The following is a 23597-nucleotide window of genomic DNA, read 5'->3' on the forward strand; positions in this document are numbered from 1 at the left end:
TGGGCTGCCTGTCCGTCCGAGCATCTCCAGGGCAACCAAGTGTAAACCAACAGCAGGAGGCGTGCAGGAAAAAGAAAGAAAGGAGAGGAAACATTTGAGTGGAGAGGCTGTTGTAAAAGGATCAAAGACATGACTGTCAAATGTCCACTGATGGTCAGAAGAGAATGAAAGCTGGATCAATCCACTGTGGAATTATGGAATAAAAGGGGGAGAAAATCTAACATCTTCATCACAGTAAGTGAAGAATAATTTGATCTATTTAAGGACATGTCTGTTTTACCAGAAGAGTATGATGATTTAAATATGTATGAATGTTTTGATGGTTGCTGTGCCTGTATGCTCATGTTTTAACCCTTGGAGAGTTCACATAAAAACACTCACTCTCACACTGGACGCTGATTGGTGTAATTTACAGTGACTCGCCAGCAGATATAATGTCAGGAAGTAATTCCTCTGTGGTGTCTCTGTAGGGACCAACATCCCATTGGAGACCCATATGCCACAGCTAACATCCCAGTGATGGTCATACAAACATAAGCTTGCCAAGAGGAAAGGGCTGGTGACAGATATGTCAGTGTAGTGTTTGTGATAATACATTTTGCATCTGATTTTCTCAGTAATACTCCATCTGGCTCTGATTCACTCTGGTTTGAAACAATGGAGACAAGAGTAAAGAAAGAGAGAAATTCTGATGAGGAGCTGAATAACGAAGAAGAAAATCAAGAATTCCTCATTGGGAGACTCAGACATCAGGTGGTGGACGATGAGAATTCTGGCGCTGAGGATGAGGAGGAAGGATCCAAACTACTTATCGCTGCATGTCATAAAGGCTTAGCTGAGGTAAGTTTTACTTGTGTGCTTTGAGTTTGAAGAACAGGTTTGGAACAGGAATGGGTATTTTGTAGATTGTTTTCATTCAACCTGCAGATCTGATGTCAGCCCATTGTTTACCTGAATACTCCTCCAGGTGAGCGTGTTTGTCAGAGGTGTGGGGAAAATGATTCTCCTGTGTGACAGGCTGTGTTTTTCCTATCAGTGACGATGAAGTGTTTGAGTGCATGAGGGATTTACATGACCTAAATCTCCCTCTCTTCCTCTAGGAGTTGTTTTCAAAACAAGCACATGACTTGGTGCTAACGCATGATCCCCAGTGATGTCAGCTATTGCCACTCATATATAAACACTGGAATACCAGAGGAGAATACTTCATTAACAAATTAATAAAGATTTGTTTTGATAACAAAGATGTTTTCTATCACTGTGCAGAAGTAAAATGTGATTCTTTATATCAAGCTTATTTTCTTGTCATGCAATTTATCATTTTACCTGATGGTGTTGTTACAGGTTGTGCAGAGGCTGCTGAAAACTGGGGCTGACATGACCCTGTGTGACTCCTCACAGCAAACAGCTCTGCACATGGCTCATCCTGAGCTCCAGGGGAAAATGTTGGGGTGGATGTCAAGGCCTCATCTGACTTCACAGGCTCAGCTGCTGCAGGCTGCATGGCAGGGAGACCTCCACTCCCTGCAGAACCTGCTGGTGAGACTGCAACAAAGATCGCAGATAGTGATAGAAGAGTTCTCTGCTGCAACAAGACAACAATGTTTATCCATTTTTTTAAAAAAAAGAAACACAACTTGTGAATATCAAATCTTCTCTGGTTGGTTTCATCATTTTGAGTCCTTTTGTGTCTGTGTGCATGTCTCAGGTCCAAACAGACAAGGTGAATGTAAACGTTCCAAACAGAGATGGTGTGACAGCGGTGATGCTCGCTGTTCGGGACATTGACCTCTTTGAGGGCATAGCCACACAGTTACCATGGCAACATAGACCTGCTGAAGTGGTGAAGGCACTGCTTGAACTCTCAGTGTAAGACCAGACACATGCATGCATGCATTGATATGAAGAGAGTACATGTGGTGTAAAAGTGTTTTTTGTTTAACTCTTTTTTGTTTAACTACTTGAAATGCATTCAAATTCAACAACTCCAGTTCCTGGACACAGAAACCTGAGTGTTTCTCTGTTTATGACTTTTTTTATTCAGTGATCTACAGATGAGAGACTACAGGGGCTGCTCAGCTCTAAGCTATGCAGCGAACATCCACAGCCCCCTCAGAGAGGAGATCAATCAGATGATGACTGAGGCCTCAAATCACACAGGTAGGCATGCACACATAATGATTTAAAATAAGTGTGAAAAAGCAGTGTCATTTTACATTTGTTTCACACTGCATAGCGTAAGCTGATCCTACTATCCGTTGCATAAGTTGGTGGAGACCAAAACAGAACCAATAGCACAGAGAAAACATTCATCAGGAACTTTGAACATGGCTAAAAAAAAAAAAACCCACAAATTCTGGATGTTCATTCTAAACCTGTGCAGATTTTTAAATGTTTTCATGTTCATATGCTGTTTAAAACCAAGAAATAATCTGTAAACTATTTAAAATGGTCTGTAACTAAAAACAACACATGGCATTAACAAGGCTACCTGACATGATGCATGATGCAGTCATCCAATACAGATTTTCTATCTCAAGACAAACACCGAAGTCTGCACGTAGCTCTGCCCCCAACAAGCCTTTAGATGGCCGGCCAATCAGAGGAAAGGGGTGTTTATATAGTAGGAAGCATACAGGAGAACCAGCCTAAAGAGAGAGATTAAACCAGAGGATGAAATAAGTTTTTTTTTTGTTTGTTTGTTTTTTTTGTTTTAAAAAAAGAAGAAGAAGAACCTTTTTGAGCTGTTAATCACATTAAGCCAATATAGGAGTATCAGGGGGACAGTATAAAGCTTAAAAAGGCACAATGCTCCATCTTTAAAATAACTTGAAGGAAAGATACAAACTAATAGTGAAGCCATTATTGTTTTTATGGTGACAGAAACTCATATATTTATAATGTTTTACACCTTTTTTGCATTATACAGAATTAGCAGCTGTTGATGCTTAAAGACCCCCATGTCAAGTCATCCCACAGGACTTTACTCCAGTTACTTATTCACTGACGAGTGAATTATTAAACAAGGGGTGTAGCATGGAATACATTCCCCCATTCATGACCATGACCATTTGCAAGCACACACACCCTCTCTCTTTTACACACATATGGGCATACACACAAGCAGTATACCAAGTCCATTCATAATCTTGTTTTTACTAAATAAACCTCTGCTCTGGACCTCAAAGCAGCTCTTATGTGGAAGGAGATATTTGAGGCTTGTTTTGTATTTGCAGCCACGCAGCTCAGATTCTTTACGAGAGTGTGTGACTCAGAAGTTGAGTCGAGGTTGCTGATAAACACAAAAATGTGACAAGGCCTGGATGGAGTAAAGAGGCTTAAAAACAAACAGAAAAGGCAAAACTGGTTGCTTATAGCCTCTTACGAAACTTATGCTTCCTCACCTTGTGCAAACACAGGGGATAGGTACACCGTGGTGGCAAGTGGTTTCAGTGGAGGGGATTGGTTGGAGTTATCCTCATTTTGTTTCTGAGTGGATCATGTTCTGATTTCCTGCAGATGCTGCCTCCATGTCATTGCTCCCCACTGACACACATTCAAGCCAGGATTTGGACTCTGAGTTTGAGGATTTGGACATAGACTTGGACCTTGAGAGCATTTATTTTGATCGATCAGCATCTGCCTCTCCAACACAAACACCAACCCATGAACACAACTTTCTACCTCACAACCACACAGGGGTAAGTAGAAACTTATATAGAAGACAGTGCTACAAAATGTCATTTCTATGTCAGGATATCAACATTTAGGTCAGACCTGCTCAGAGATCTTGGAGGAACATTGCTGCAACAACCCCTACTAAATTCAATAATTAGCTGTTTTTTAATGTGTGTGTATGTGTGTGTTCTAACAGATGGGCAGACTGAGTGACAGTCACCCAGAAAACATACAGTATATGAGGATGGAGTAATTGGCTGTTGGGATACTCATGCAATCCAGTGTGGTTGTGCATTTAGTTGTGTGCGTGCGTGCATTCGTGTGTGTGTGTGTGTGTGTGTGTGTGTGTGTGTGTGTGTGTGTGTGTGTGTGTGTGTGTGTGTGTGTGTGTGTGTGTGTGTGTGTGTGTGTGTGTGTGTGTGTGTGTCTGTGTGGAGGAGGGGTGTTCTAGGTAGTTGACACCTAGATGCCAAACTTGTGGATTATGGCTGTCTTTTAAAAATGGAGCAGACATGGAGACAGCTGGTTAGCTGGAGCAAATAAGTAGGTGGACTACCCGGAAATACTGTCTCAGTGGCAAAATGAGCTCAATGTCCACAAATAAGATACGCTGCAGATAAAGATTTATCTACCTGTACTTTTTGATTCAAGAAAGATGGGAATACGCAGTTTATTTCTGTATTAATAAGCTAAGCTTCTTAGGTGAGACTGACTGCGACTTAGAAAGACTATTCTCACTGTCTTTAAATTGAAAATTCCTGCAGTTTTTAAGATCCCTTGCAAGCCCTACAAGCCTCTGAATTTTTAGTCTCAGACTAATTAATGAATTGCTCACTTTACTTCCTGACAGGAAGAGCCTAACTCACCAGGACCAGCTTCTTTATCTGACCATCATAAAAGTCTCAGTCAAGGTAAGCCTCTCCCTAACCTCCTGGAGTTTTAGATGTTTCAGAGGACTGAGTGTGAAGCATCAGTGTTTGACAGTAAGCTCTTTCTTTTGAAGTTTGTGTAACAATAACCAAAGTGTCTCCTCAGAATTGGAGGGGGATCTTGAGTGTCAACTAACAACTTCAAACAGGAAACTTTTAACTTTTGACCTTTTAAACTGACCAGAAAATACACTGGTCTGCTTCCAAATAAGCCATCTGATGCTGTCACCTTCTAAAGGGGAGGGGCAGGAGGAAACATGCTTTGTTGGGAGGAGTCACACACTCTCAAAGCAGCCTCTCTGCTGAGAAATGAACCTGCCCTGCATGTACTAGACCTCAGGCACAGCAGCATGAGAGGCAGGGAGGTTAAAGCAGGGAGGTTAAGGCAGGTCACTGAGCGGGACATTTTGAGGGAAAAATGAACAACACAGAGAGAGAAAACAAAATACATGAGCTGAGAAATAACGGAATAACATGGGGAGACACTAACAAATGCACAAACAAAGTACTGGTATGGGAACACAAACAGGTAAATCTGTTTTTCATCCTTTTATTTCATAGTGACTGCTTTCCTATCTGGTTGTCTTTTGTAAAGCAGTCTGAATTGTCTCATTAAGTAAATTAACACTCATTTGTTGTGATCAAGATACTGCAAATACATTTTTTTAAATACACCAAATGTGTAGCCTGATTAAAAATGCTACTACATAAAACATGTCAAGAGTCAAATTTCTGTTTTGCATGCCCTGCACCCAAAAATACTTGAAATACACTTTAGGGAAAGTGAAATACATGTTAAAGTTTTTAATACTTTCTTTCTTTAAAAATGTGCCAATATTTTACTTCTGAAGGGCAAGTTATGCTAAATAGACATATCTATATTCCTAACTCTTAGAGTAGAGAGTACACTTAGTTTCAGGTTAGTGGGTGTAACTCTCTTTTCCTTTTCTGTGTGTTTGTGTGTTTGTGTTTGTGTTTGTGTGTTTGTGTGTGTATGTGTGTGTGTGTGTGTGTGTGTGTGTGTGTGTGTGTGAAGCAGATAAGGGAATCCCCCTCTGTTTCGAAAACTCCATGGAAACAGTGAGTGACATCAGGCAAATCTACCAGGACGCACAGAGGAGAAGCAGGTGGTCCGCACACGCGCGCGCGCGCGCACACACACACACACACACACACACACACACACACACACACACACACACACACACACACACACACACACACACACACACACACACACACACACACACACACACACACACACACACAAAGAGTTAAGTACTGCTACTGAAGAAGCAATAATTGATGACTTAATGACACCAGGCTGCTAGTGTTGACAGAGCACCCACGTGGACACATCAGCATCTGTTTATACATAACCACAAACACTTGTGTACACACAAACATTTACTGGTGCACAGTTAACACCCCATCCCCCAAACACAACCCTTCCTCTATAAACAGCACACCCTCCACAGCCTACTCAACAAATGCCCCTAACTGTAACATCCACAGAGGAACACTGTCCTATCTGGTTACACTCCTGTCCTGTGTGCATGCACCTGTCACTGTGTCCAGAGGACAACCTGTTCTGGCCAAACAGGTTGGAAACTCAGAAACAGGGGGAGAGAGGGCTTTGGTGAATCAGCTCATTGTCTGATACATGGAGCTCTCACCACTGACTCAAGTCCAAGCTCTCCAAGGAGAATAAAGGTCTTTGAGTGGGTCTCTGATTTCATTACATCAGCTCCCAGGAACAGAAACAGAAGGGAAATAAAGATTTGGGTGTTTTAGAACACGGCAACAGACTTTGTGATTGTTAATCTGTTTCTGATGTAATAAATAGGAGGTAAAAAAGGTAAAACTGACCAGTCTGTGTCCTTCACAAGAGGTGGGGTGTCTCTGCCGAGCCTTGATCACAACAGCACACATTGGAGCCATCTGGATCCTGCTTCATTCTCCGGTTTGCAGAGCACCAAGTCATCCTGCCAGCTGATACCCCACAGACACAGGTACAAACTCTTTATGGACCCAGAAACCACAGGCCTCAGGACATTACTAAAACTTACTGAGATTACTTTTAAGCCAGTTAAAAGGATGCAGGCTTGGTAATGTTTTTGACAGAGAACAATATATGACCTGCTACCTTGTTGTGCCCAAAGTTTATTCCTTTCATTAGAGTTTAAGTACTTTGTTAAAAATAACACATTTCATGCTACTATTGAAACATAATACAAAATATTCATGATTGGTTCACAGACAGAGAACAAGTAGTGTGGCTGCTCCATCCTCCTCCTCCTCCCGTGGCCGACTGTCCGTTGCTGAGCCAAGCCAGCTCAGCCAGTCAGCCCCCAGCATTATGGAACCCCTTCTGTCTTCCAACACCATGATGCAGGCCAGAGCGCACATCCAGTCAAGTACGTAACTGAAGTGAATTAAGACCTGAAGGAATCAAAATACACCTTCCATAGTCATTATGTGATTAAAGAGGGGATATTATGCTCCTATATTTTAAAAATAGATACAAAGTAACTATGCTGTGTCTGTTACATCTGTGTCCCATAAGGATCTCTTAACTAGTTAATGATATAGCACCAACCCCAGTCCCTAAAGGCTTTCAGAGGGCCAACCAATCCGCAGGAAGGATTTTGTGAAGTGGGGAGCCTAAAGGGGAGAGCAACTAGAATGGAGGCTGAAACAGGGGTTTCCTGAAATAGCAGTGTGGCAAAATAAGGATTTTATTGAGCTGTAAATCATGTAAACTATTATGTGGGTTCCAAGAGGGACAGTACAAAGCCGAAAAAGCAGAAAACCAGATCTTTAAATCATTTATATAAAGTATAAATAAAAGTGTTGTGAGATTGTTTTTGAGTGGCATTTGTACATCAGTGGTACTTAAATTCATAGTTTTTTTTCTGTCTGCAGGACTGGGTTCTCAGGATACTGTGACTGATAAAAAGGTACATTACAAACACCAAATCTCCATACCAAACACTTATATGTCTTGTGAGGAGCCTGTTTGCAAACTGCACGTGCATAAAGGAGACTTGGTTCTGGTCTCAGCCAGGGTTTTTGACCTGAGCATCTCCCTCAAAAATAAAAGTTACTTGGTAAACCCAGACACATACAGATTGTAGATAGGAAGCCAGACATCGTACATCTGGGAGTACAGATTGAGTATTTGTAAACTAGGTACAGATCAGTACATGATTTACTTTTTGTTTCCACTGACATCTGAAGGCTCTGTAGTCCACTTGCAAGTGTTTCATGTACCCATACAGTTTGTCTCCACAGTAAGTTGTATACATATTTTAAAAACTATTTATTTCCCTCTTCTCAGCAGTTTTCAGCAATTTCAGCTTCTCATCTAAGAACACCGAGATTGTTGGCACCACTAGACAGCAGCTACAAGGATACTACACCTCTGCCAGGACTAAAGCACCCTGTTCCGGTGAAACCCATCACCTTGAGTCCACTTTGTTCAAGAACCAGACTGAGGAGACTCAGACTTTGTAACTCACGCACTGGCCCTTTGACTACCAAGGGTGGTAGTGAGGACAGCAGCAGCAGTCAAAGCTCCATGGATCTTGACGATGAGGACGAGAAAGCTGGGAAGCATACATATGAGCGAGATGTACAGGGAGTCCCTCTGAAGTTTGCTGGTGACATTTTGCTCCAGCATTCAAACAATGTGACCTACAACACAAGGGAGCATTCAAATGTCCTGCCAAAACCAAATCCTATTCAACAAATCCACAGATCAGCACATGTAGAGCCTTTCAATCAAACAAGTGACCATTGCAGAACTGGAGAACACATTAAAGATTGTGCGGAAGACAAAGTCAGCCACCTAAAAAACACAAAAGAGCTCATTGACAGCCATACCTTCACAAAATGTAAGAATGCACAGCAAAGCACCTGCACAAATTCTGTTACGAGCACTACAATCGACAAAATACCTACCACATTCAAGCCACAAGAGGAACAGAACAATGTTAGCTACACTACAGAACCTGAAACTGAGATTAGCCATGGAACAATAGTAAAAAAAGGTCAGGGTCATGCTTGGTCAAGATCAGAGGGCAGTAACTCAAATATCCTTCAGAATAGGAAACAGGCAGAACAAACATTTAAGGGTTCATCTTTTGAAGAAACTCTTGTGAACTCAACCCCTTGCAGTAAGGATTTAAATTTTGATCTCAAAGCAGCTGAAGATAAAACTCAGATATTTGCTCCAGCTAGGAATGTGGATGCAAAGAGAGATGAGAGGATGTTAAAAGCCTTAAAGCCTGTCCAAAACAAGAAGAGAAGAGCTAGGGTAAACTATGAGGAAGGAGGGGGTATTCAAACCAACCTTCAGTCCTACAGTATACCAACAAACCAAGACTGTGTCAACCCCAGTCAGGTTAAGACCACAGAAAATCTAAAAATCACATCACCTTCTACACAAGCAAGACTCAAGGCAGGCAAAAGCAATGCACCAACAATCAGAGAAGAGAAGGCCGTAAAAGCAAAATCAAGGCTTAAGTGCGTCAAAGGTACCACCACCCAATCACCACGGAAGAAGGTTTCTGATCCTACACACAGCAGAAGAGCAACTCCTGAAAAAGTGAACAGCAACAAAACTAACCTGCCAGAGAGGGAACTGAAGAGTGCCCAACAGTTGAAGAGACCTGGTCTCGAAGCATCGTCAAGGTCCAGATCTGTTATGGACTTCATCACCTACAAAGACATGTTTCAGCAGATACAGAGTGGAGACAAAGGACCAGCCATTTATGAGATGTTTGCAGGTCCTATCTATGAGAACCTTCGAGTTTCTAACTCCTATGAAAAGGTTAAGGACAGAGAAGTGCCATCTGCACCATCTCGTAAGACACTCAAAGCCAAACAAAGACCACTGAAACTTAATAAGCAGAGGAGAAGTCGGTCAGAAAGTACTGGGATTTCACCTAGAAGCAAATCAAAGCTTGCAACCTCTCAGGTGAAACGTCAAATTACACCTGTGCCAAGGGGAGGTAACAAAGCAAGGGAAATATTGGAGCCTCAGCAACGAGCCTGTCAGACTAATGATTGTCATCAAAGTGTTGCTCAAGGGAATGCAGGAGATCATGTGCTCTCTACTATAGAGAGTTTCTCTGAAGATGTGTCCGAAACACTGAAATCAGACACCAAAACCTTGATAACACCAACAACTTCATCTCATGCCAAAGGATCTGGTTACAACCACGAAAAAAATGAGAATTCTTCAACCAGAAACCCAAACCTTCCTGTTTCCGTGTCACCTCCAAGCCCACAACACCCCAAGATCAACACTTGGACATCCTCTGACAGCAACGGCCACACCGTTGTGTCTCCAGTTTTCCAGAAGTTCCTGGATGGGGTTGGGGATGGGCCGCTCACCGATGACCTGCTGCAATGTCTAGCCGAGGAGTTGATCTCATTGGACGAGAGGGATGTATCTGTAGGCCCCAGTCCTGAAGATGTGGAACCAAGTAAAGGGGGGTGTGATGAAGAAAACAATTCTTTATTGGTAAGACTGTTTTGTTTTTTTTTAAAACTAAGATGCTATAGAACAATTTTTATAAAATAGAAAAAGAATATTGCTGCGTCATGTTAAAAATGTGTCCATAATTACAAGGTCTGAGGATCTGAAAAGAGGAAATAAAATTTAAGAATGGCAAATCTATTTGATCAGTTGTTGATATGTATAGCAAATAGGGGAATAACTATGTGCTTACACAACTAATGAAAGCCTTTCTTCTGACTTTTTCTGTGTCTATTTACAAAGGTCAATAAAACTGAAAAGGCAGCTCTGCTTGGCTCGGGGTTGGTTGTGGATGATACTATTACGTGGACAAAAGGTGAAGTTCTCGGCAGGGGGGCCTACGGGATGGTAAGTGTTCATTACATCACATTGTACAAAAATCAAATATTTTTTTTTAGTTTCATCTGTGTTTTTGTAGAGATGAACTGATAGTCAAATGACAATGGCAATGCCTTCTTCCCCTCTTTACCAGGTGTACTGTGGTCTGACCAGCCAGGGAAGGCTGATAGCTGTAAAGCAGGTGAGCCTGGATGCCTCGGACTCACATGCTGCTGAGAGAGAGTACAACCGTCTTCAGGAGGAAGTGGATCTGCTGAAAACCCTACAACATACAAACATTGTGGGTTTCATTGGGACCTCACTGAATCAGCTTGTAGTTTCCATCTTCATGGAATACATCCCGGGGGGGTCCATTGCCAGCATCCTTCACAGGTTATTTGAAATAGCTTGACCCCTCAAGCAGAACTATCAAAGACTCAGCATCAGGGGTGTTCTCAATCAAATTAAACAAAATGTACCAACTGATTTTGCTAACCTTCCACACAACTGGTCTGTTTCCATGCCAAAGGTTTGGTCCCCTGCCAGAGCGTGTCCTGGCTCTTTACACCCATCAGATCTTGGAAGGGGTGGCTTACCTTCATCTAAACAGGGTGATTCATCGTGACTTGAAGGGAAACAATATCATGTTGATGCCCACTGGAGTCATCAAACTCATAGACTTCGGCTGCGCACGGCGACTCAGCTGTCTGAACCACACTGCAAGCAACAGCGTAGATCTGCTGAAGTCTGTACATGGCACTCCTTACTGGATGGCACCAGAGGTACAGAATTTATTTTGGTGATTCTAACACTTTCCAGTGACTGTTTCATTTCTTTTATTGGAGTCCTGAAGTTTGTTTGTACTTTTTAATCTTGATAAATGGTTGTCATGTTCTCAACCCCCTTAGGTCATCAATGAGACAGGATATGGCAGGAAATCTGATATATGGAGTGTTGGTTGTACTGTGTTTGAAATGGCCACTGGGAAACCACCACTGGCTCACATGGACAAGATGGCTGCTTTGTTTTACATTGGGGCTCAAAGGGGAGTGATGCCCACCTTACCAGATGGGTTTTCAGACCACGCAAAAGAGTTTGTTGAGATATGTTTGACAAGGTGAGACTGGTTGTCTTTGATTGCTTGGACTCTCAAGTTTGGAATCTAGTGCGACAATGTTGAAATCAAAACGTTAACACTTAATTATATTCTTTTTATAACTAATTAGATACCAAATTCAGTGCCTAAGCTAGGGACATGTTGGGTATAACTCCTCTTATTTTATGTTCTCTCTTTCCTTCAGTGACCAGAGATTACGGCCGTCTGCAGACCAGCTGCTGAAGCATCCGTTCTTCCCTCTAGCTGAGAATAGAGTGAACTCTTGGAAAACAGAGAAAAAAAAGTGCTGTGGTCTCAGAGAGGGACTGTGTGGATAACAAAAATCATGTAAAGCAGCAAATTTTACTTTAGATACAGGGTGATTTCACAAAGAGTTGTTGTTAAACCTTTTTAAAACCTTTAGAGGAGATGCTACCTACTGATGTACAGAAGTGTGGGGGAAGAATTTAGTTTTTAGCACTAAATTTAATAAAAAAGAAATGTAACTTTTGCATTTCTAAGCTGAAGTTAAACAGAAGCAAGGGGGCACTTTGTGTAATTAACATGTCATAATGATAAAACCTATCGAATGTGAACAGAATAAATGCCACATTTTATATCTAAACATTCGAGCGAATTTAGAATGTGCCAATCTTACTGTACATTAAACTATGCAATGCAATTTTGTTTTGCGTTATGTCAAGGCTAGGACTTGTGTCAGAAAAAGGCATTAAGCTGTGAAGAATCAACATACAGAACACAAGTCAGAAAAAAGTGATCTGCTGTGATGACCCTGAAAAAAGGGGATGAAAGAAACAGGAAGAAGAATGTAGAGGTACATTCTACTATGGGCAAATAAACACATAAGACTTTTTTTGAAGCTTCGACTCAATTACATTATTTAACTAAACTAAAAAGTAATAAAATGACAGAAACATCCAAGGATTTTACTGTACCAATGTCGTGGCAACTTTCAGTTTATTTTTAGTAATGAAATGAAAACTGAATATAAAAGGGGCTTAAATCCATCATTCTTCCACATCTGCATTTGTTCTGCAGATCTTTTTAAAAATAACTTAAAAAAATCAATCTTTAAGCTTTTTTTAAGCTTTATTACACATTAAATTAAACAGTTGAGTGATAGAGGGGAAATCATAGTTTAAAGTACTAAACTGATATAAAGATGTGTTTGAGCCGTAATATGTTTGCATATTTAATTACACAACTGCATTAAGACTGGTCAAAAAAAGGGTGATGCTCAGCATGCAGCTACTGGAGGTTATTGAATATCCAACAGGTCATGTTGCAGAATAGCAATAAGTCACTTTTCTAGTAACTAGTTCTGAAATAGAAGGAACATTTCTTTTAAACATGTTACCCTTCAATGACACAAATGACCTCCATACAAGTTGACATCCTAAAGAGCTACAGTTTTGTGTCCAACACTTCAAAGTAAAAAGGTTATGTAAACTAACAGCTCACCTGTACTGTCTTTATTGTTTGATTCTTTTTGAGGCACAGCCTTTGGCGTCCAGCTTCAGGGTTATTTAAAGGTCCAAAGGGTCTTTTTTGGTACAAACTGCATATCTGTGATGTGGTAAGTAGATACTGTATGTGCCGGTGTTACTGTGGGTATCAACTGGTATTTCCTGTGGTTGAAAAGCACATAACACCGCCCTCTGCAGGAAGGCTGTGAGAAGCACAATCACTGGAATGCTGCAATCATTCGACCAATGATGCCCAGTCCTTTGATCCACAAAATAAAGGTTTTATAGGTATAATAGTTATCTCGTTATACTTACAAGCAGCTCAAAACCTGAGTAGTCATGGTATAGCATTTTTTTCTCTCTCAACATACAAAAACGTATGCACATTTATCCAAACTTTCTGTAAACAGCAAATCTCTTTTCAAATCCCTTTGATGATTGAAACATGCAAATCATACGCACATTACTTATGTATAAAAAAAATCAACACAAAAAAAAATTGAGGAGATGAAACTTTACACCTAAAAAAATGTATTCATCAACAGTACTAAAAGGAATGCCAGCAAACATAACTTGAACTCATCTCCATCTGGCCACTGGCATCCATACAACTGTAAGAATGTGATTCAGATAAATTACTTGTGGAAGAAAAAAAAACTGAAAAGGGTGCACCTTTCATGCCTTTTGTAGTTCTTAATACTTTATCTCAGTTTGGAGATTTGAAATGTAGGGAAGAATTTCACCCACAGTGAAGACACAAACCCACTGATGTGCAATCCTAGACTCACAGAGGAAGGAATACCAGGCAGTGGTTTGAAAAACTGAACAAAAAGACAGGACTGAGCATCTCAACCCAGAGATCTGACAGTAAGGAAGCATAATTTCTCATCTTTCTTGTCGCTCAGTAAAAAGTCCAACAATTTTTTCTTTTTGCAAACACATTTTTCTTCCATTCAGTAAAGGGTTAATCAACACAAGAGAAAGTTTTTTCTTTTTTCTCTAGGGCACTTAACAGGGAGGTGAGCATAGTCTTCAGAGTACTCTGGGTACTTTGTTGCCATTTCCATGTGCTGTCAATGGCTGAAGAGTGGCGGACTCAGTGTCTCTGCTCCCCCACTTCATGTGGCGACTCACTAGTAGGCGGGTACTGCTGAGAGGTCCGCAGCCCACCTGGGTGTGACAGGATGGGGGAAGGAGGAGGTGGAGAGACAAGAATAAGGAGGAGGAGGAGGGGGAGGGGGGTTAGCCATAGAGCTGCAAGCCAGATGAGACACACTGCAGTACAGGAGAGGAGCAAGGAGGAAGAAAAGGGAGAGAAAGAGTTTTAGTACCTGCAGCACCAGTGCCACCCTTGGAGATTTTGCTCACTTTGGAGCAGGAACTGGAGAATGAGGAAGAGTGGTGGTTTTGGCTGGCATCTGGATGTGCCCTTCTTCGTGATGAGGATGAAGGTAAAGAGGTGGACCCTGAAGGAGCATGAGTCGCCCCATCCATGCTAACCAGTCCTGGTGGACCCCGCAGCAGGCCTCCTCCACCGCCTGTACCCTCAGGGCCTCCCCGTCCATTTCCACTGTGAGAGTGTGAATGACTGTGCTTATGATGGCGCTGGAGGCTGTGATCTGCTCCTCTAGGTTGTTTCTCTTTATTCACCAAAGGGCTGGAATGTTTACTTTTGTTGTTTGCCCCCATGCCTTCGTCTGAGGAGCTGTGACGCTCTGATGATGAAACTTTAATCTTCATCTTAAGTTCATCCTTGCTTGCATGTCCACTTTTATCCAGCTGGGAGCTGCTGCCAGGAACAGCCAGGCGAAGTTTAAGTGAGCCTTTGTCTCGTTTTTCATTATGATGACGTCTGTCCTGACCCGAGGAGGAAGAAGGAACTTTCATTTTGATTGGGGAGGCAGTGGAAGTGCCACCAGCGCTATGGGATGTTTGGTGGGGCTGTGAATGTTTTCTATGTTCTACTTGGCTCGCAGTGGATGGTGCATAGGTAGAATAGGAGGAAGACATATCCCCTCTCGAATCAGTGTCCATGACCCCACCATGCTGATCCTGACCACGTTTCTGTCCAGAAACAGAATGCTCTGCAGCATGTTTCTCTCTATATTTGTCGAGAGAAAGCTTCTGAGCTGGAGAACGTTGTAGTGGAGGAGGTGGTGGAGGGTATGCAGACTGTTGTGGCTGATGCTTGCCCACACTGCCCCCACCAGCTCCTTTCTGTTCCTGCTTACCTAGGTGGAATTCTGTTTTCTCTGTCCTGTATAAAGGTGGATGCTGAAGCAAAGAGGAGGTGGAGGTCTGCAGGGACAGTGTGGGCTCTTGGATAGAAATGCTCAGTGGTTCCTGCTTTGGGCAGATAGTGGGGTACCCTGCCTGACTCCTATTGCTCTGGGGCCACTCACTATGACTAGATGGATGGTAAGAGTCAGTCAGAGGGCCTAGAGCGAGGGCTGTATCTCCGGCGTGACCAGGCATGGATACGCCAAAGATGGCGCCTGCTTTGGAGAAACTTGGGTTGGCGGAGGGCCCTCCAGGGAGCGCGAGGTCACCCTGATCTTGAAGCATGGAAGGCCCAGCAAAGGAGTTATCTGCTGTGCCAGTGCCATCAGTCTTGGGCTTTTTGGCGGCTTGAGTTGCCTAGGAGGGAAATTAAATGTGTTAGTTTTGTCAGTGTTCGGGATCTATAGCATGATAACATTGATAACATTGATAACAATACCCCTCAAGTTGGAACACTCTTATGGTACGGCCACACCAAATGCAAATTTGCGGCGCGATTACATACAAAGACGCGGTTAGACGCCGATTCGCCTCAGGCGGCGCGTGTGGGGCGTTTGACGCGGCGCGTCTGTGCGTTTGGAGTGTTCGTGCATTTGGGCGGTAGAAGCAAATTCGCTCGAGCTCAAAATATTGAACTTTTGACGCGAATTCGCGTGAAGGCTTGCCATGGCCGCCAATCAGCGATGACATTCCCCCACGACGTCATTGATTTGATGACCTGCTTTGGCTCCAACTCCGCCGGAGGATGCAGGAGAAAACGATATGTGCGGTGTGACATTATACAGAGTTATACGATACGAAGTGTGTACTCTACAGAGCCCGAAAAAAAACAGGAGCAAGCTGGGTGAAAGTCTCTGAGGAGACAGGTTTTGAATTTAAGTTCTGTAAACATTCATTCCTAGCTGGATTTGCCTGCACGGGTCATCACTGAGTCCGACCGTGTTTTCCTTTGTGGAGTTTTGAGCCTGATAGAGAGGAGGAAAAAAGGAGCGGGGCAGGGGCAGAGCCAGGGAAAAGATGGAAGTTCTCTGGGGTCCTCTCTTTCCTCGACCCCTTCATTATCCCCAGGGAGACCTCCGGGAACATGGGTCGGGGATTCGGGTGGTCGGGTGGTCGGGGGGTCGGAGGTTTGGGGGATCGAGGATGAGATTGCAGGGAACAGCCAGGCAGGGCTGGTGGGTTACCAGGGAGAGGCAGCAGGCATTGATTGTGATTTCCAAAGCTTTCACACACTCTCCTGTCATGCTTTCGAAACCACAGCTCATTGTTTTCAGCTGCTCTTTTGGGCTTTCGGTCTTTAAATGAACGGGCTCTCTACTCCGCATGCGCAGTACCGCTAACGCTGTATATAGTCCAGCGGCGAGACTCAGGCGTTCATGTGGCGCGTGACAGGCCATTCGGGCAAATAAATTCACGTGTTCGCCTTTGGTGTGGCCGCGGCATAACAGATAGGTATTTTAGAACAGGTAATTTAAAGGGATTTAGACATGAATTCTGGAACTATGTTAATAAGTGGTTTATCAGGTTGGATGCTCTACTCTGGCAGATGGTGTGTAATAATGGGTTAAACATTTCAACCCAAACTTCAACACTGAGCAGATATGACTCTTACCCTCCAGTTACGTATCCTCTTTAACCTGCTTGGTGTCTTCTCCAGAATCTGCAGGAACTCATGGGTCAACTCTACACACAAAGACACAAATACTGTCATTCAAACAGGGATTCTGGATCATAAGTAATAAAATGTAATAAAGCTAATTACAGATGTAATATTTATTTGACTTAATTAACATGTAGCAAGATGAATCGTAAGACTAAGCAACATTTTTAAAAAGTAACAAAAGAAAACTCACCATCCAGCAGCTCAAGAGTGACAGAGTTGTCCACATACTCCCACCAGTGTTTTCCGTCCGTGGAAACAGGGATCTCCCAGTTGGACCACTTACAGGCTAAGTGGATGCACACACAGGCGATCACGGTGGGTTTATATTGGAGGCAGAAGGTAGTGAGGTGTAGACTGTGCAGTGTGTGAGTTTGTTTGAAGTGATTTGTGAGTAATGTGTGGAGGAAAGAGTGAATTTCATTTTTGTGGGTGAGTTGATTCCAGCCAGGCGAAGTCACCATTGGTTGCACATTTGGAGAAAAGAGAAGGAAAAAAAACACACACAAGGAACAGACAGTATTAATTTACAGCACAGCTTGATTACAGAAAGACATACTATTATAATTATAATTATGATGATGCATTTAACTCAAAACTTCACTTTTCATGTGACAACTTGACAACTATGAATCAAATAGTATGGACATAAATGCTGGCAAGCTTGTAGACTGCCCATTGCGAATCATTAAGGCTTCTAATGAGACGGCTACATAAATTCACTCTATAACTGCTGTGGTCCAAATTTGTCTATTTCTCTGAGGTCACCAAAGATATAAACAGTGAGTGCTTCAGATTGATCTAATATCTTTGCACCAATGCAAGTGTTGCAGTGCAGTGCACTGACAACCATGGATGTTGAACGCCTGCCTTAGCAAAGTCTCACAGCTAATGGGTAGTACAATCCAAGAACGTAATTAATTAGTTAAACATCCGATGCAAACTGTCACCATTTCCTGCAATAAATGCAAATTTGGGTTTCCACAGAAATGGCTAACACGTTAAAAAAATATATAAACATATGTCCCCATCATTAATAAAGACAAAGTACTAAACTACTGCTGAGAATTTTGGCAGCCTGTTGTGATAGGAAACAACTTCATCAGTTTAAATTTTTTGCACAGTTACTCATGTAAAGATCCTTGCTTAAGTAATGGTCAATTGTACAGCTAGTTTTAATATCATTAACATAAAAATAACAAAAACAGCCCCAAAAAAGCCTATAAGTGATGCTGAAGACAAAAATAGGTCTGTTCATATCATTACATTACTACATTGAAATATACATTAAGCAAGCACTGCAGGATGACTTTGTACAATTAGGTAAGTACAATGTCTGGAAGCTGATGCGTCAATTTACACTCAATTACAGCTGACAAATAGAAGCATTTGGGTAATGGTAAGAAGATGACTTAGACATCTGAAGTTTGAATATGATGCTAAAGAATGATTCTTCTTGCAGTAAATTAAGAAAAAATATTTCAACTGCTGTCACACGTTTCAGTCAGTCTTCAATGTGCCAACTCAGCAAAATGTTACTTTTTACAGTCAGCAACCAGACATTGTGATTTCAAGTAGTTGAATACAAAGTTGATTACAATAATGTTACTTCTTTTGAAATACTGTCTTCTATAGACAAACCCTTTAAGGACCCAGTTTTATTAAATGGTAAAACTTCAAATAAAGATAGTTTTGCCCTATTAATCGAAATAAATTGTTCTCTCCAAATGTAATTTGGTTAGAATGAGTAATACTCAAAATTTGTCAATTATATATTCTGCAGATCCTTAACGGGTAAGAAAAAGGTTTTCTGGCTACACCTTTTCAAAGTACTACGTATAAGAAAGAATGTTGTAGAGCTAGAAAAAAAGCATTTTAAGTCAAGTGAATTTTGCAAAAGGTGGAAAAATATTTGAACAAATGGATATGAAAAGAAAAATCAAAAATGACTTTGGGGTACTTACCAGAAAGACCTCTACGAGAAATGTTTACATCTGTGAAATCTTTAGCTGCTATTCAGGCTACCAAAGTGTCTTTCTTTTAGAATTATGCACTTTTTCGCAACCGAACAAACATGTGGGTTTCAAGCGCACCACTACACTTCACCTCTTGCATTCAACCCATCTGTGCCAACACATGGACCCTTGTACAATACACCGCACTGCAACTGGGGCCGGTAACGCTACAAGCCACTCCTGTCCCGCTCCCTGTGAAGAAGGGAGGGGATCTGGGGGAAGAGGCAAGCGTCCCAACAACCACCAGTGCAAGTAGGGCCCGTTGGACACTGAAAGGGCACCCTGCATTACAGGAAGCTATGGTGTGCAGTCAAAGTGCAACAAAGGAGGGGCAGGATAACAACCTGTTGGTAGCCATGAAATAGGAAGTCTGTGCCAGATCCTTGCTTGCTGTGGGAGACAGAAAACAAGAAAAAGATATGAAAATAAGGATTAGTATTCCTGCAAGCTACGGGTCTTTTAATTTCAATCACAAGTCAAGAATGCAACTTCATTTTTGTTACTTGTGTGCCAATTAGACCAAGATCAAGACTGAAAGTAGCTCCAAGCAAAGTGCTGCCTTGTTATAAATACTTTTGGCAAGCTGGAGGATTTCTATTAACAGAGACAGGACTTAATCGCAAAATATCAAAATGAGGCTCAACCATAGACTGTACATAGAGTGAACAGTGTGGCTCCACCATTAACCATTTTACAGTTTTGGAGCAAAAGTACTCACAAAGGCACATTGGCAGCAGTTGTGCAGCCAGAGTCTGCGCATTAGAGGCTATGAGGGCCTCAGAGAAAATCTGAGTGGAGCCGTGACAGAAACAATTTTTTTTTTTCTTTCAGGAGTCTAATCACTTCTTGACTCTACCTCCCCAAATAATTTACAATCCACGAAAAAATACACAAAAAGGGCAGCTTTCAATCGCTTAAAATGTCGCAAGTCCTTGTTTTTAACCTCTTATAACAACTGAAAAAGAACCTTTTCAGACAAAAAGAGGACTTGAATACAAGGCAGCCAAATAATATCTTCAAATAACCGCAACAATCGGACCTGACAAACATTTCTACAAGGTGTATACATTTTTTGTGGCGACCTCACTTTGAGCCAAGCAAGATGACGTCCATTTTATTTACAGTCTATGGGGTCAACTGATGCAATTTCACAAGATTTAAATTTTTCGACACCAAATTGAGTATATTTTTCTTGAAACAGACTGACATTCGTCAATCTGTTTTTCCTTTTATTTTTTTCAAACAGTAAAATGGTGACATAAATAGTTGTGTCTAACATGCAACTGCATTTATAGGTGTTTTAGATAAATGTAGGTAACACATCTTTTAATCTACCTTTCCTTTATTTGAAAAAAATATTACATATCAGTCTTGGACTTGGCCTAACAGGCCCCAGTAAATGTTGTGTAAGTACAACTTGTCACAATGAGCTAAAACGGTCATCAAAAGAGCAAGCTGTGTGTGTGGTCATTTAACAGAATTATCAGCAAGATTTTCATCCCCCTCCCCACCCATATCTGAGGTGGGAAAAACAAGAGCAGAGGGCACAAAGAGCAAAGAAGGAAGCCTCTACCTCGCACTAGCTGGGAACATTTCACCACATCAGTGTGTGGGTGATCAATAGTAATTTCAAAGCCTGGAACAAAATACATGACAGGTGAGTTCAACACAGACACAATTGATAGATGACATGTCATTTCAGGGTTATAAAACATGGTGCTATACTCAGGGCTGTGGTTTCCGAATTTTGTAAATTTGGATATTAGTTTAATGAATTTGTGGTGATATTGTTGATGAAAGGAAAATAAATCTTCCTGGAGTATTTTAGAACAAAATCTTGAATGGGTATAAATAAGAAAGACTGATCAGCAGTGAAATTGGGATAGAATTTGTAAAAGTGAATCCAATCTATTTTAAAGTATGAATACCATGTCATATGACTAACGAATGAAAAAAACGACATGTCATCTTTACATGATTTATTGAAAAACTGAAGATCACATAATTCCCATACTGCAGTTGATAAAACATTTCACTCAACAAGCTGTGATGGGTAAATTTAACAGGTAACAGTTCTACTCTCTTATAGATAATTACAAGCCAAAAGGAACAGTTATGAATGGCAAAAGGCTATCTCTCTTAAGTCATCCACTCCAGTCACCACTACTTACCCAGGGTCTGCAGCACTATGGATTCAAGTATCACCAGCTCTTGAGCTTGCTGGAGGTATGCCTGAAGTTTGATAGACAGTCATTACAACACAATTGTAATGAGTCTATTAATCTAAACCCCAACTAATAATTTCAAGTGGCCATAAACTCCTAAAGAGAAACCAAAGTGAGCGCCTCATTGGATGAAGTGCTTGGTACACAACAACAGCAGGCCGAGACAGTTAAAATGAAGCCCTCTGTTTGTAAAGAAAATTGGCCCTGCCAATTATACAAAGGGAAACTGTGACCATTGAGAGAAGTGTGAAGTCAGAAAAAAGAGGGTCTTTTTTTTCTTTAATAATAAAACAAAAAGAGCCTCCTGAACTTACATTGCTTTTTGTGTCTAGAGGCGGCTCTTGGGGGTTCAGGCAAGCATGTGCAACTTTGATCACATGTTCGAGTTTCCGAGGTTGCTCCTCCACTTTTGCAGCCAAGAACAAGGTGGTTGGGGATATTATCTGATCAAAAATATAAAGATATTTACAAATAAACTCTTTTTTTTCAGTAACAAAGTGCCCCATTAACAAAGCCAGGTCATTGGAGGTCGACAAGAGTATTATTTTCAAGATACTTACATTCCTGTGGAATTTGGTGAAAGAATGTTGCATATAAAATCTATGCATGTAAACAATAGCGGTATTTATTGTTAATTGTGAGCTGGATAGCAGGTCAAGGAAATGTAAGAATCCATGCAGGGCGAATGAGCGTGCCAAAAGCAGAGTGGATGCAGTAGCAATTGAAATATGTCACCATTAACACATAACAGGGCAATTCTGAAGTGCTGAGCCATATTTTGATGTTATTCGTGAGAAGTAGAGCTACACAATGTATCAAAGAGGGGTCAAAACTCCTTATAAGAATAGTAAAACTCAAAAGGCATGTGCAATATGAGAAATGTGTGCATATCAAAGTAAGTGCTCCCTCACCTATGAGTTATTCTCTGGAGGAGAGGGCTAAGAGGTTTTGGCTTATTATTTTTATTTCCCATGAAGCAGTAATTTCAATTAAATAGAAAACAAAGGGTAACAAGTGTGATGTCCGTTCTTTACACTGCAGTCCAGGAACTCGATCACCCACTACAGCTGCATTTTGCTGCACAACATCCTATCCACCAAACTTCGCGACAGAATAACATTGAAGCACTGTGTACAATAAAAAGGTTATATTAGTCGGTAAACACAGTTGACAGAATATTTGCTGTCCAAAGCAGCATTCCATGCACTGTATGCACAATTTCCAGGAAATAGGGGGGCAACACAGTTTTGGAGTACATCGGCACTACATTTGATCAGGATCATCAAGTAGTGATAAGTTTGGGCCGTCCTCTGTAGGAGATCAATGAATTCAAATAGGGGTAGTTGAAATCACCGACTAAAGCAAACAGTGTACATGTGTATCACAAAATAATATCGCGTGAACTGTCATCTGCTTCACTGCTGCAGTACGTCAAAAACAATGTGCCGATGCATGATGGGGTGTCGTAATTAAAGATTACCGCGACCTTAATACAAAATCAGGAATTACTGTTATTTCTGACATAAGTAAGCTACTCATGGTTAAAGGTGGCCAAAGGGAATGAGGGGTAAAAGGTTTAGGCTACTATTAGCCAGGTTAGCCGTTACATAACTCGTCAGATTTTCCTTTCGGATAGCAACAGACCACCATACAACAACTAAAAGCACCAAAATAAGTAAAAAAAACTTTATCAGGTAGGTTTAGGTTGAGTAGGCTCCAAGCGATAGACGGATTGTGTCAATTGTTGCTAGCAATAGCTGCAAATTCACCTAAAGGCCTTTCAAACCTCCACCCTTAGCTAGCTACTTAGCATGCTAGGTTAGCGCTTAGCTAAACATAACTCTATGGCGCTCTATTTCCAAATTAAGACGTTTATCATTTGAGAAATTTTTTGAAACAGCGAAATGTGCCCAGAACCCCAAATTTTGGGCCATTAATACTGCTCGTTAACCTAACCTGGGCCTAAAACTGACCAGCGATAACTGGCCCGCTCCAGTAGTGAGCGCCATGTCTACTCTACTCTGGTTCAGAGATAAGTTTGTTTACAAAGGATACACGTTGAGTCTTTGACCCATATCTTGGATCAAATTTGCTGCTTGTTGCCGATAAGACAGCTCCCGGTCCGGTTCTACTCCACATCGGCGGGACGGCGTGCTTTCGAGCTGCTCCCGGGTGAAATACCATTTCGACGAGGACCCCCGGCACGCCGCCATTGCTATCCAACGTTCACTTGGGCATCGAGAAAAACGGAAATAACGTTGCGTCGCACAGGAAAACACGACTTCTTCGTCTGATAGACGTGCTTTATAATAATACTGATAATATATATATATATATATATATATATATATATATATATATATA

At 41.6% G+C, this 23597-nt stretch overlaps 2 protein-coding genes across 7 annotated transcripts; one reads left to right on the top strand and one right to left on the bottom strand.

Moving 5' to 3' along the window:
* The first annotated feature begins 59 nt into the window (after window positions 1-59).
* On the top strand, window positions 60-12571 carry map3k19 (mitogen-activated protein kinase kinase kinase 19). 5 transcript variants are annotated; one of them, XM_074694536.1, is made up of 17 exons: window positions 60-234; window positions 618-840; window positions 1345-1539; window positions 1709-1869; window positions 2045-2160; window positions 3520-3701; window positions 4529-4589; window positions 5644-5734; window positions 6497-6619; window positions 6867-7024; window positions 7533-7567; window positions 7948-10137; window positions 10396-10500; window positions 10625-10863; window positions 11000-11252; window positions 11379-11587; window positions 11772-12571. In XM_074694536.1, the coding sequence occupies exons 2-17, from the start codon at window positions 658-660 to the stop codon at window positions 11902-11904; spliced, it is 4434 nt and encodes a 1477-aa protein (XP_074550637.1). In that variant the 5' UTR covers window positions 60-234; window positions 618-657; the 3' UTR covers window positions 11905-12571. The 5 variants fall into 5 exon arrangements, with proteins under 5 accessions (XP_074550637.1, XP_074550639.1, XP_074550638.1 ...); XM_074694538.1 differs by having other exon boundaries at window positions 7951-10137; XM_074694537.1 differs by having other exon boundaries at window positions 5647-5734.
* A 432-nt stretch (window positions 12572-13003) lies between these two features.
* On the bottom strand, window positions 13004-23497 carry ccnt2a (cyclin T2a). Of its 2 annotated transcripts, XM_074694543.1 has the most exons (10): window positions 23289-23497; window positions 21794-21875; window positions 21548-21676; window positions 21180-21240; window positions 20582-20644; window positions 19353-19398; window positions 17187-17350; window positions 16946-17016; window positions 14385-15690; window positions 13004-14223 (listed from the first exon to the last, which is right to left on the bottom strand). In XM_074694543.1, exons 1-10 carry the CDS (start codon window positions 23444-23446, stop codon window positions 14150-14152), a joined length of 2154 nt encoding a protein of 717 aa, XP_074550644.1. In that variant the 5' UTR covers window positions 23447-23497; the 3' UTR covers window positions 13004-14149. The 2 variants fall into 2 exon arrangements, with proteins under 2 accessions (XP_074550644.1, XP_074550643.1); XM_074694542.1 differs by lacking the exon at window positions 13004-14223 and having other exon boundaries at window positions 14245-15690.
* Window positions 23498-23597: the final 100 nt, after the last annotated feature.

Source organism: Halichoeres trimaculatus, unplaced genomic scaffold (genome assembly GCF_033239565.1).
Source record: "Halichoeres trimaculatus isolate MK-OKI-2021-1 unplaced genomic scaffold, fHalTri1.1 fHalTri1_scaffold_19, whole genome shotgun sequence".
NCBI classification, from domain to species: domain Eukaryota; kingdom Metazoa; phylum Chordata; class Actinopteri; order Labriformes; family Labridae; genus Halichoeres; species Halichoeres trimaculatus.

What these genes read in the sequence shown, in the direction of transcription:
- map3k19 (XM_074694536.1), top strand. Translation starts at nt 658, where the DNA reads ATGGAGACAAGAGTAAAGAAAGAGAGAAATTCTGATGAGGAGCTGAAT. An exon ending in GTCATAAAGGCTTAGCTGAG is followed by an intron (nt 841 to 1,344) that starts GTAAGTTTTACT and finishes GTGTTGTTACAG; the next exon opens with GTTGTGCAGAGGCTGCTGAA. An exon ending in ACTCCCTGCAGAACCTGCTG is followed by an intron (nt 1,540 to 1,708) that starts GTGAGACTGCAA and finishes TGCATGTCTCAG; the next exon opens with GTCCAAACAGACAAGGTGAA.
- ccnt2a (XM_074694542.1), bottom strand. Translation starts at nt 23,446, where the DNA reads ATGGCGGCGTGCCGGGGGTCCTCGTCGAAATGGTATTTCACCCGGGAG. An exon ending in TCACCAAATTCCACAGGAAT is followed by an intron (nt 21,677 to 21,793) that starts GTAAGTATCTTG and finishes ATTTTTGATCAG; the next exon opens with ATAATATCCCCAACCACCTT. An exon ending in AGAGGATACGTAACTGGAGG is followed by an intron (nt 15,691 to 16,945) that starts GTAAGAGTCATA and finishes TTTCCCTCCTAG; the next exon opens with GCAACTCAAGCCGCCAAAAA.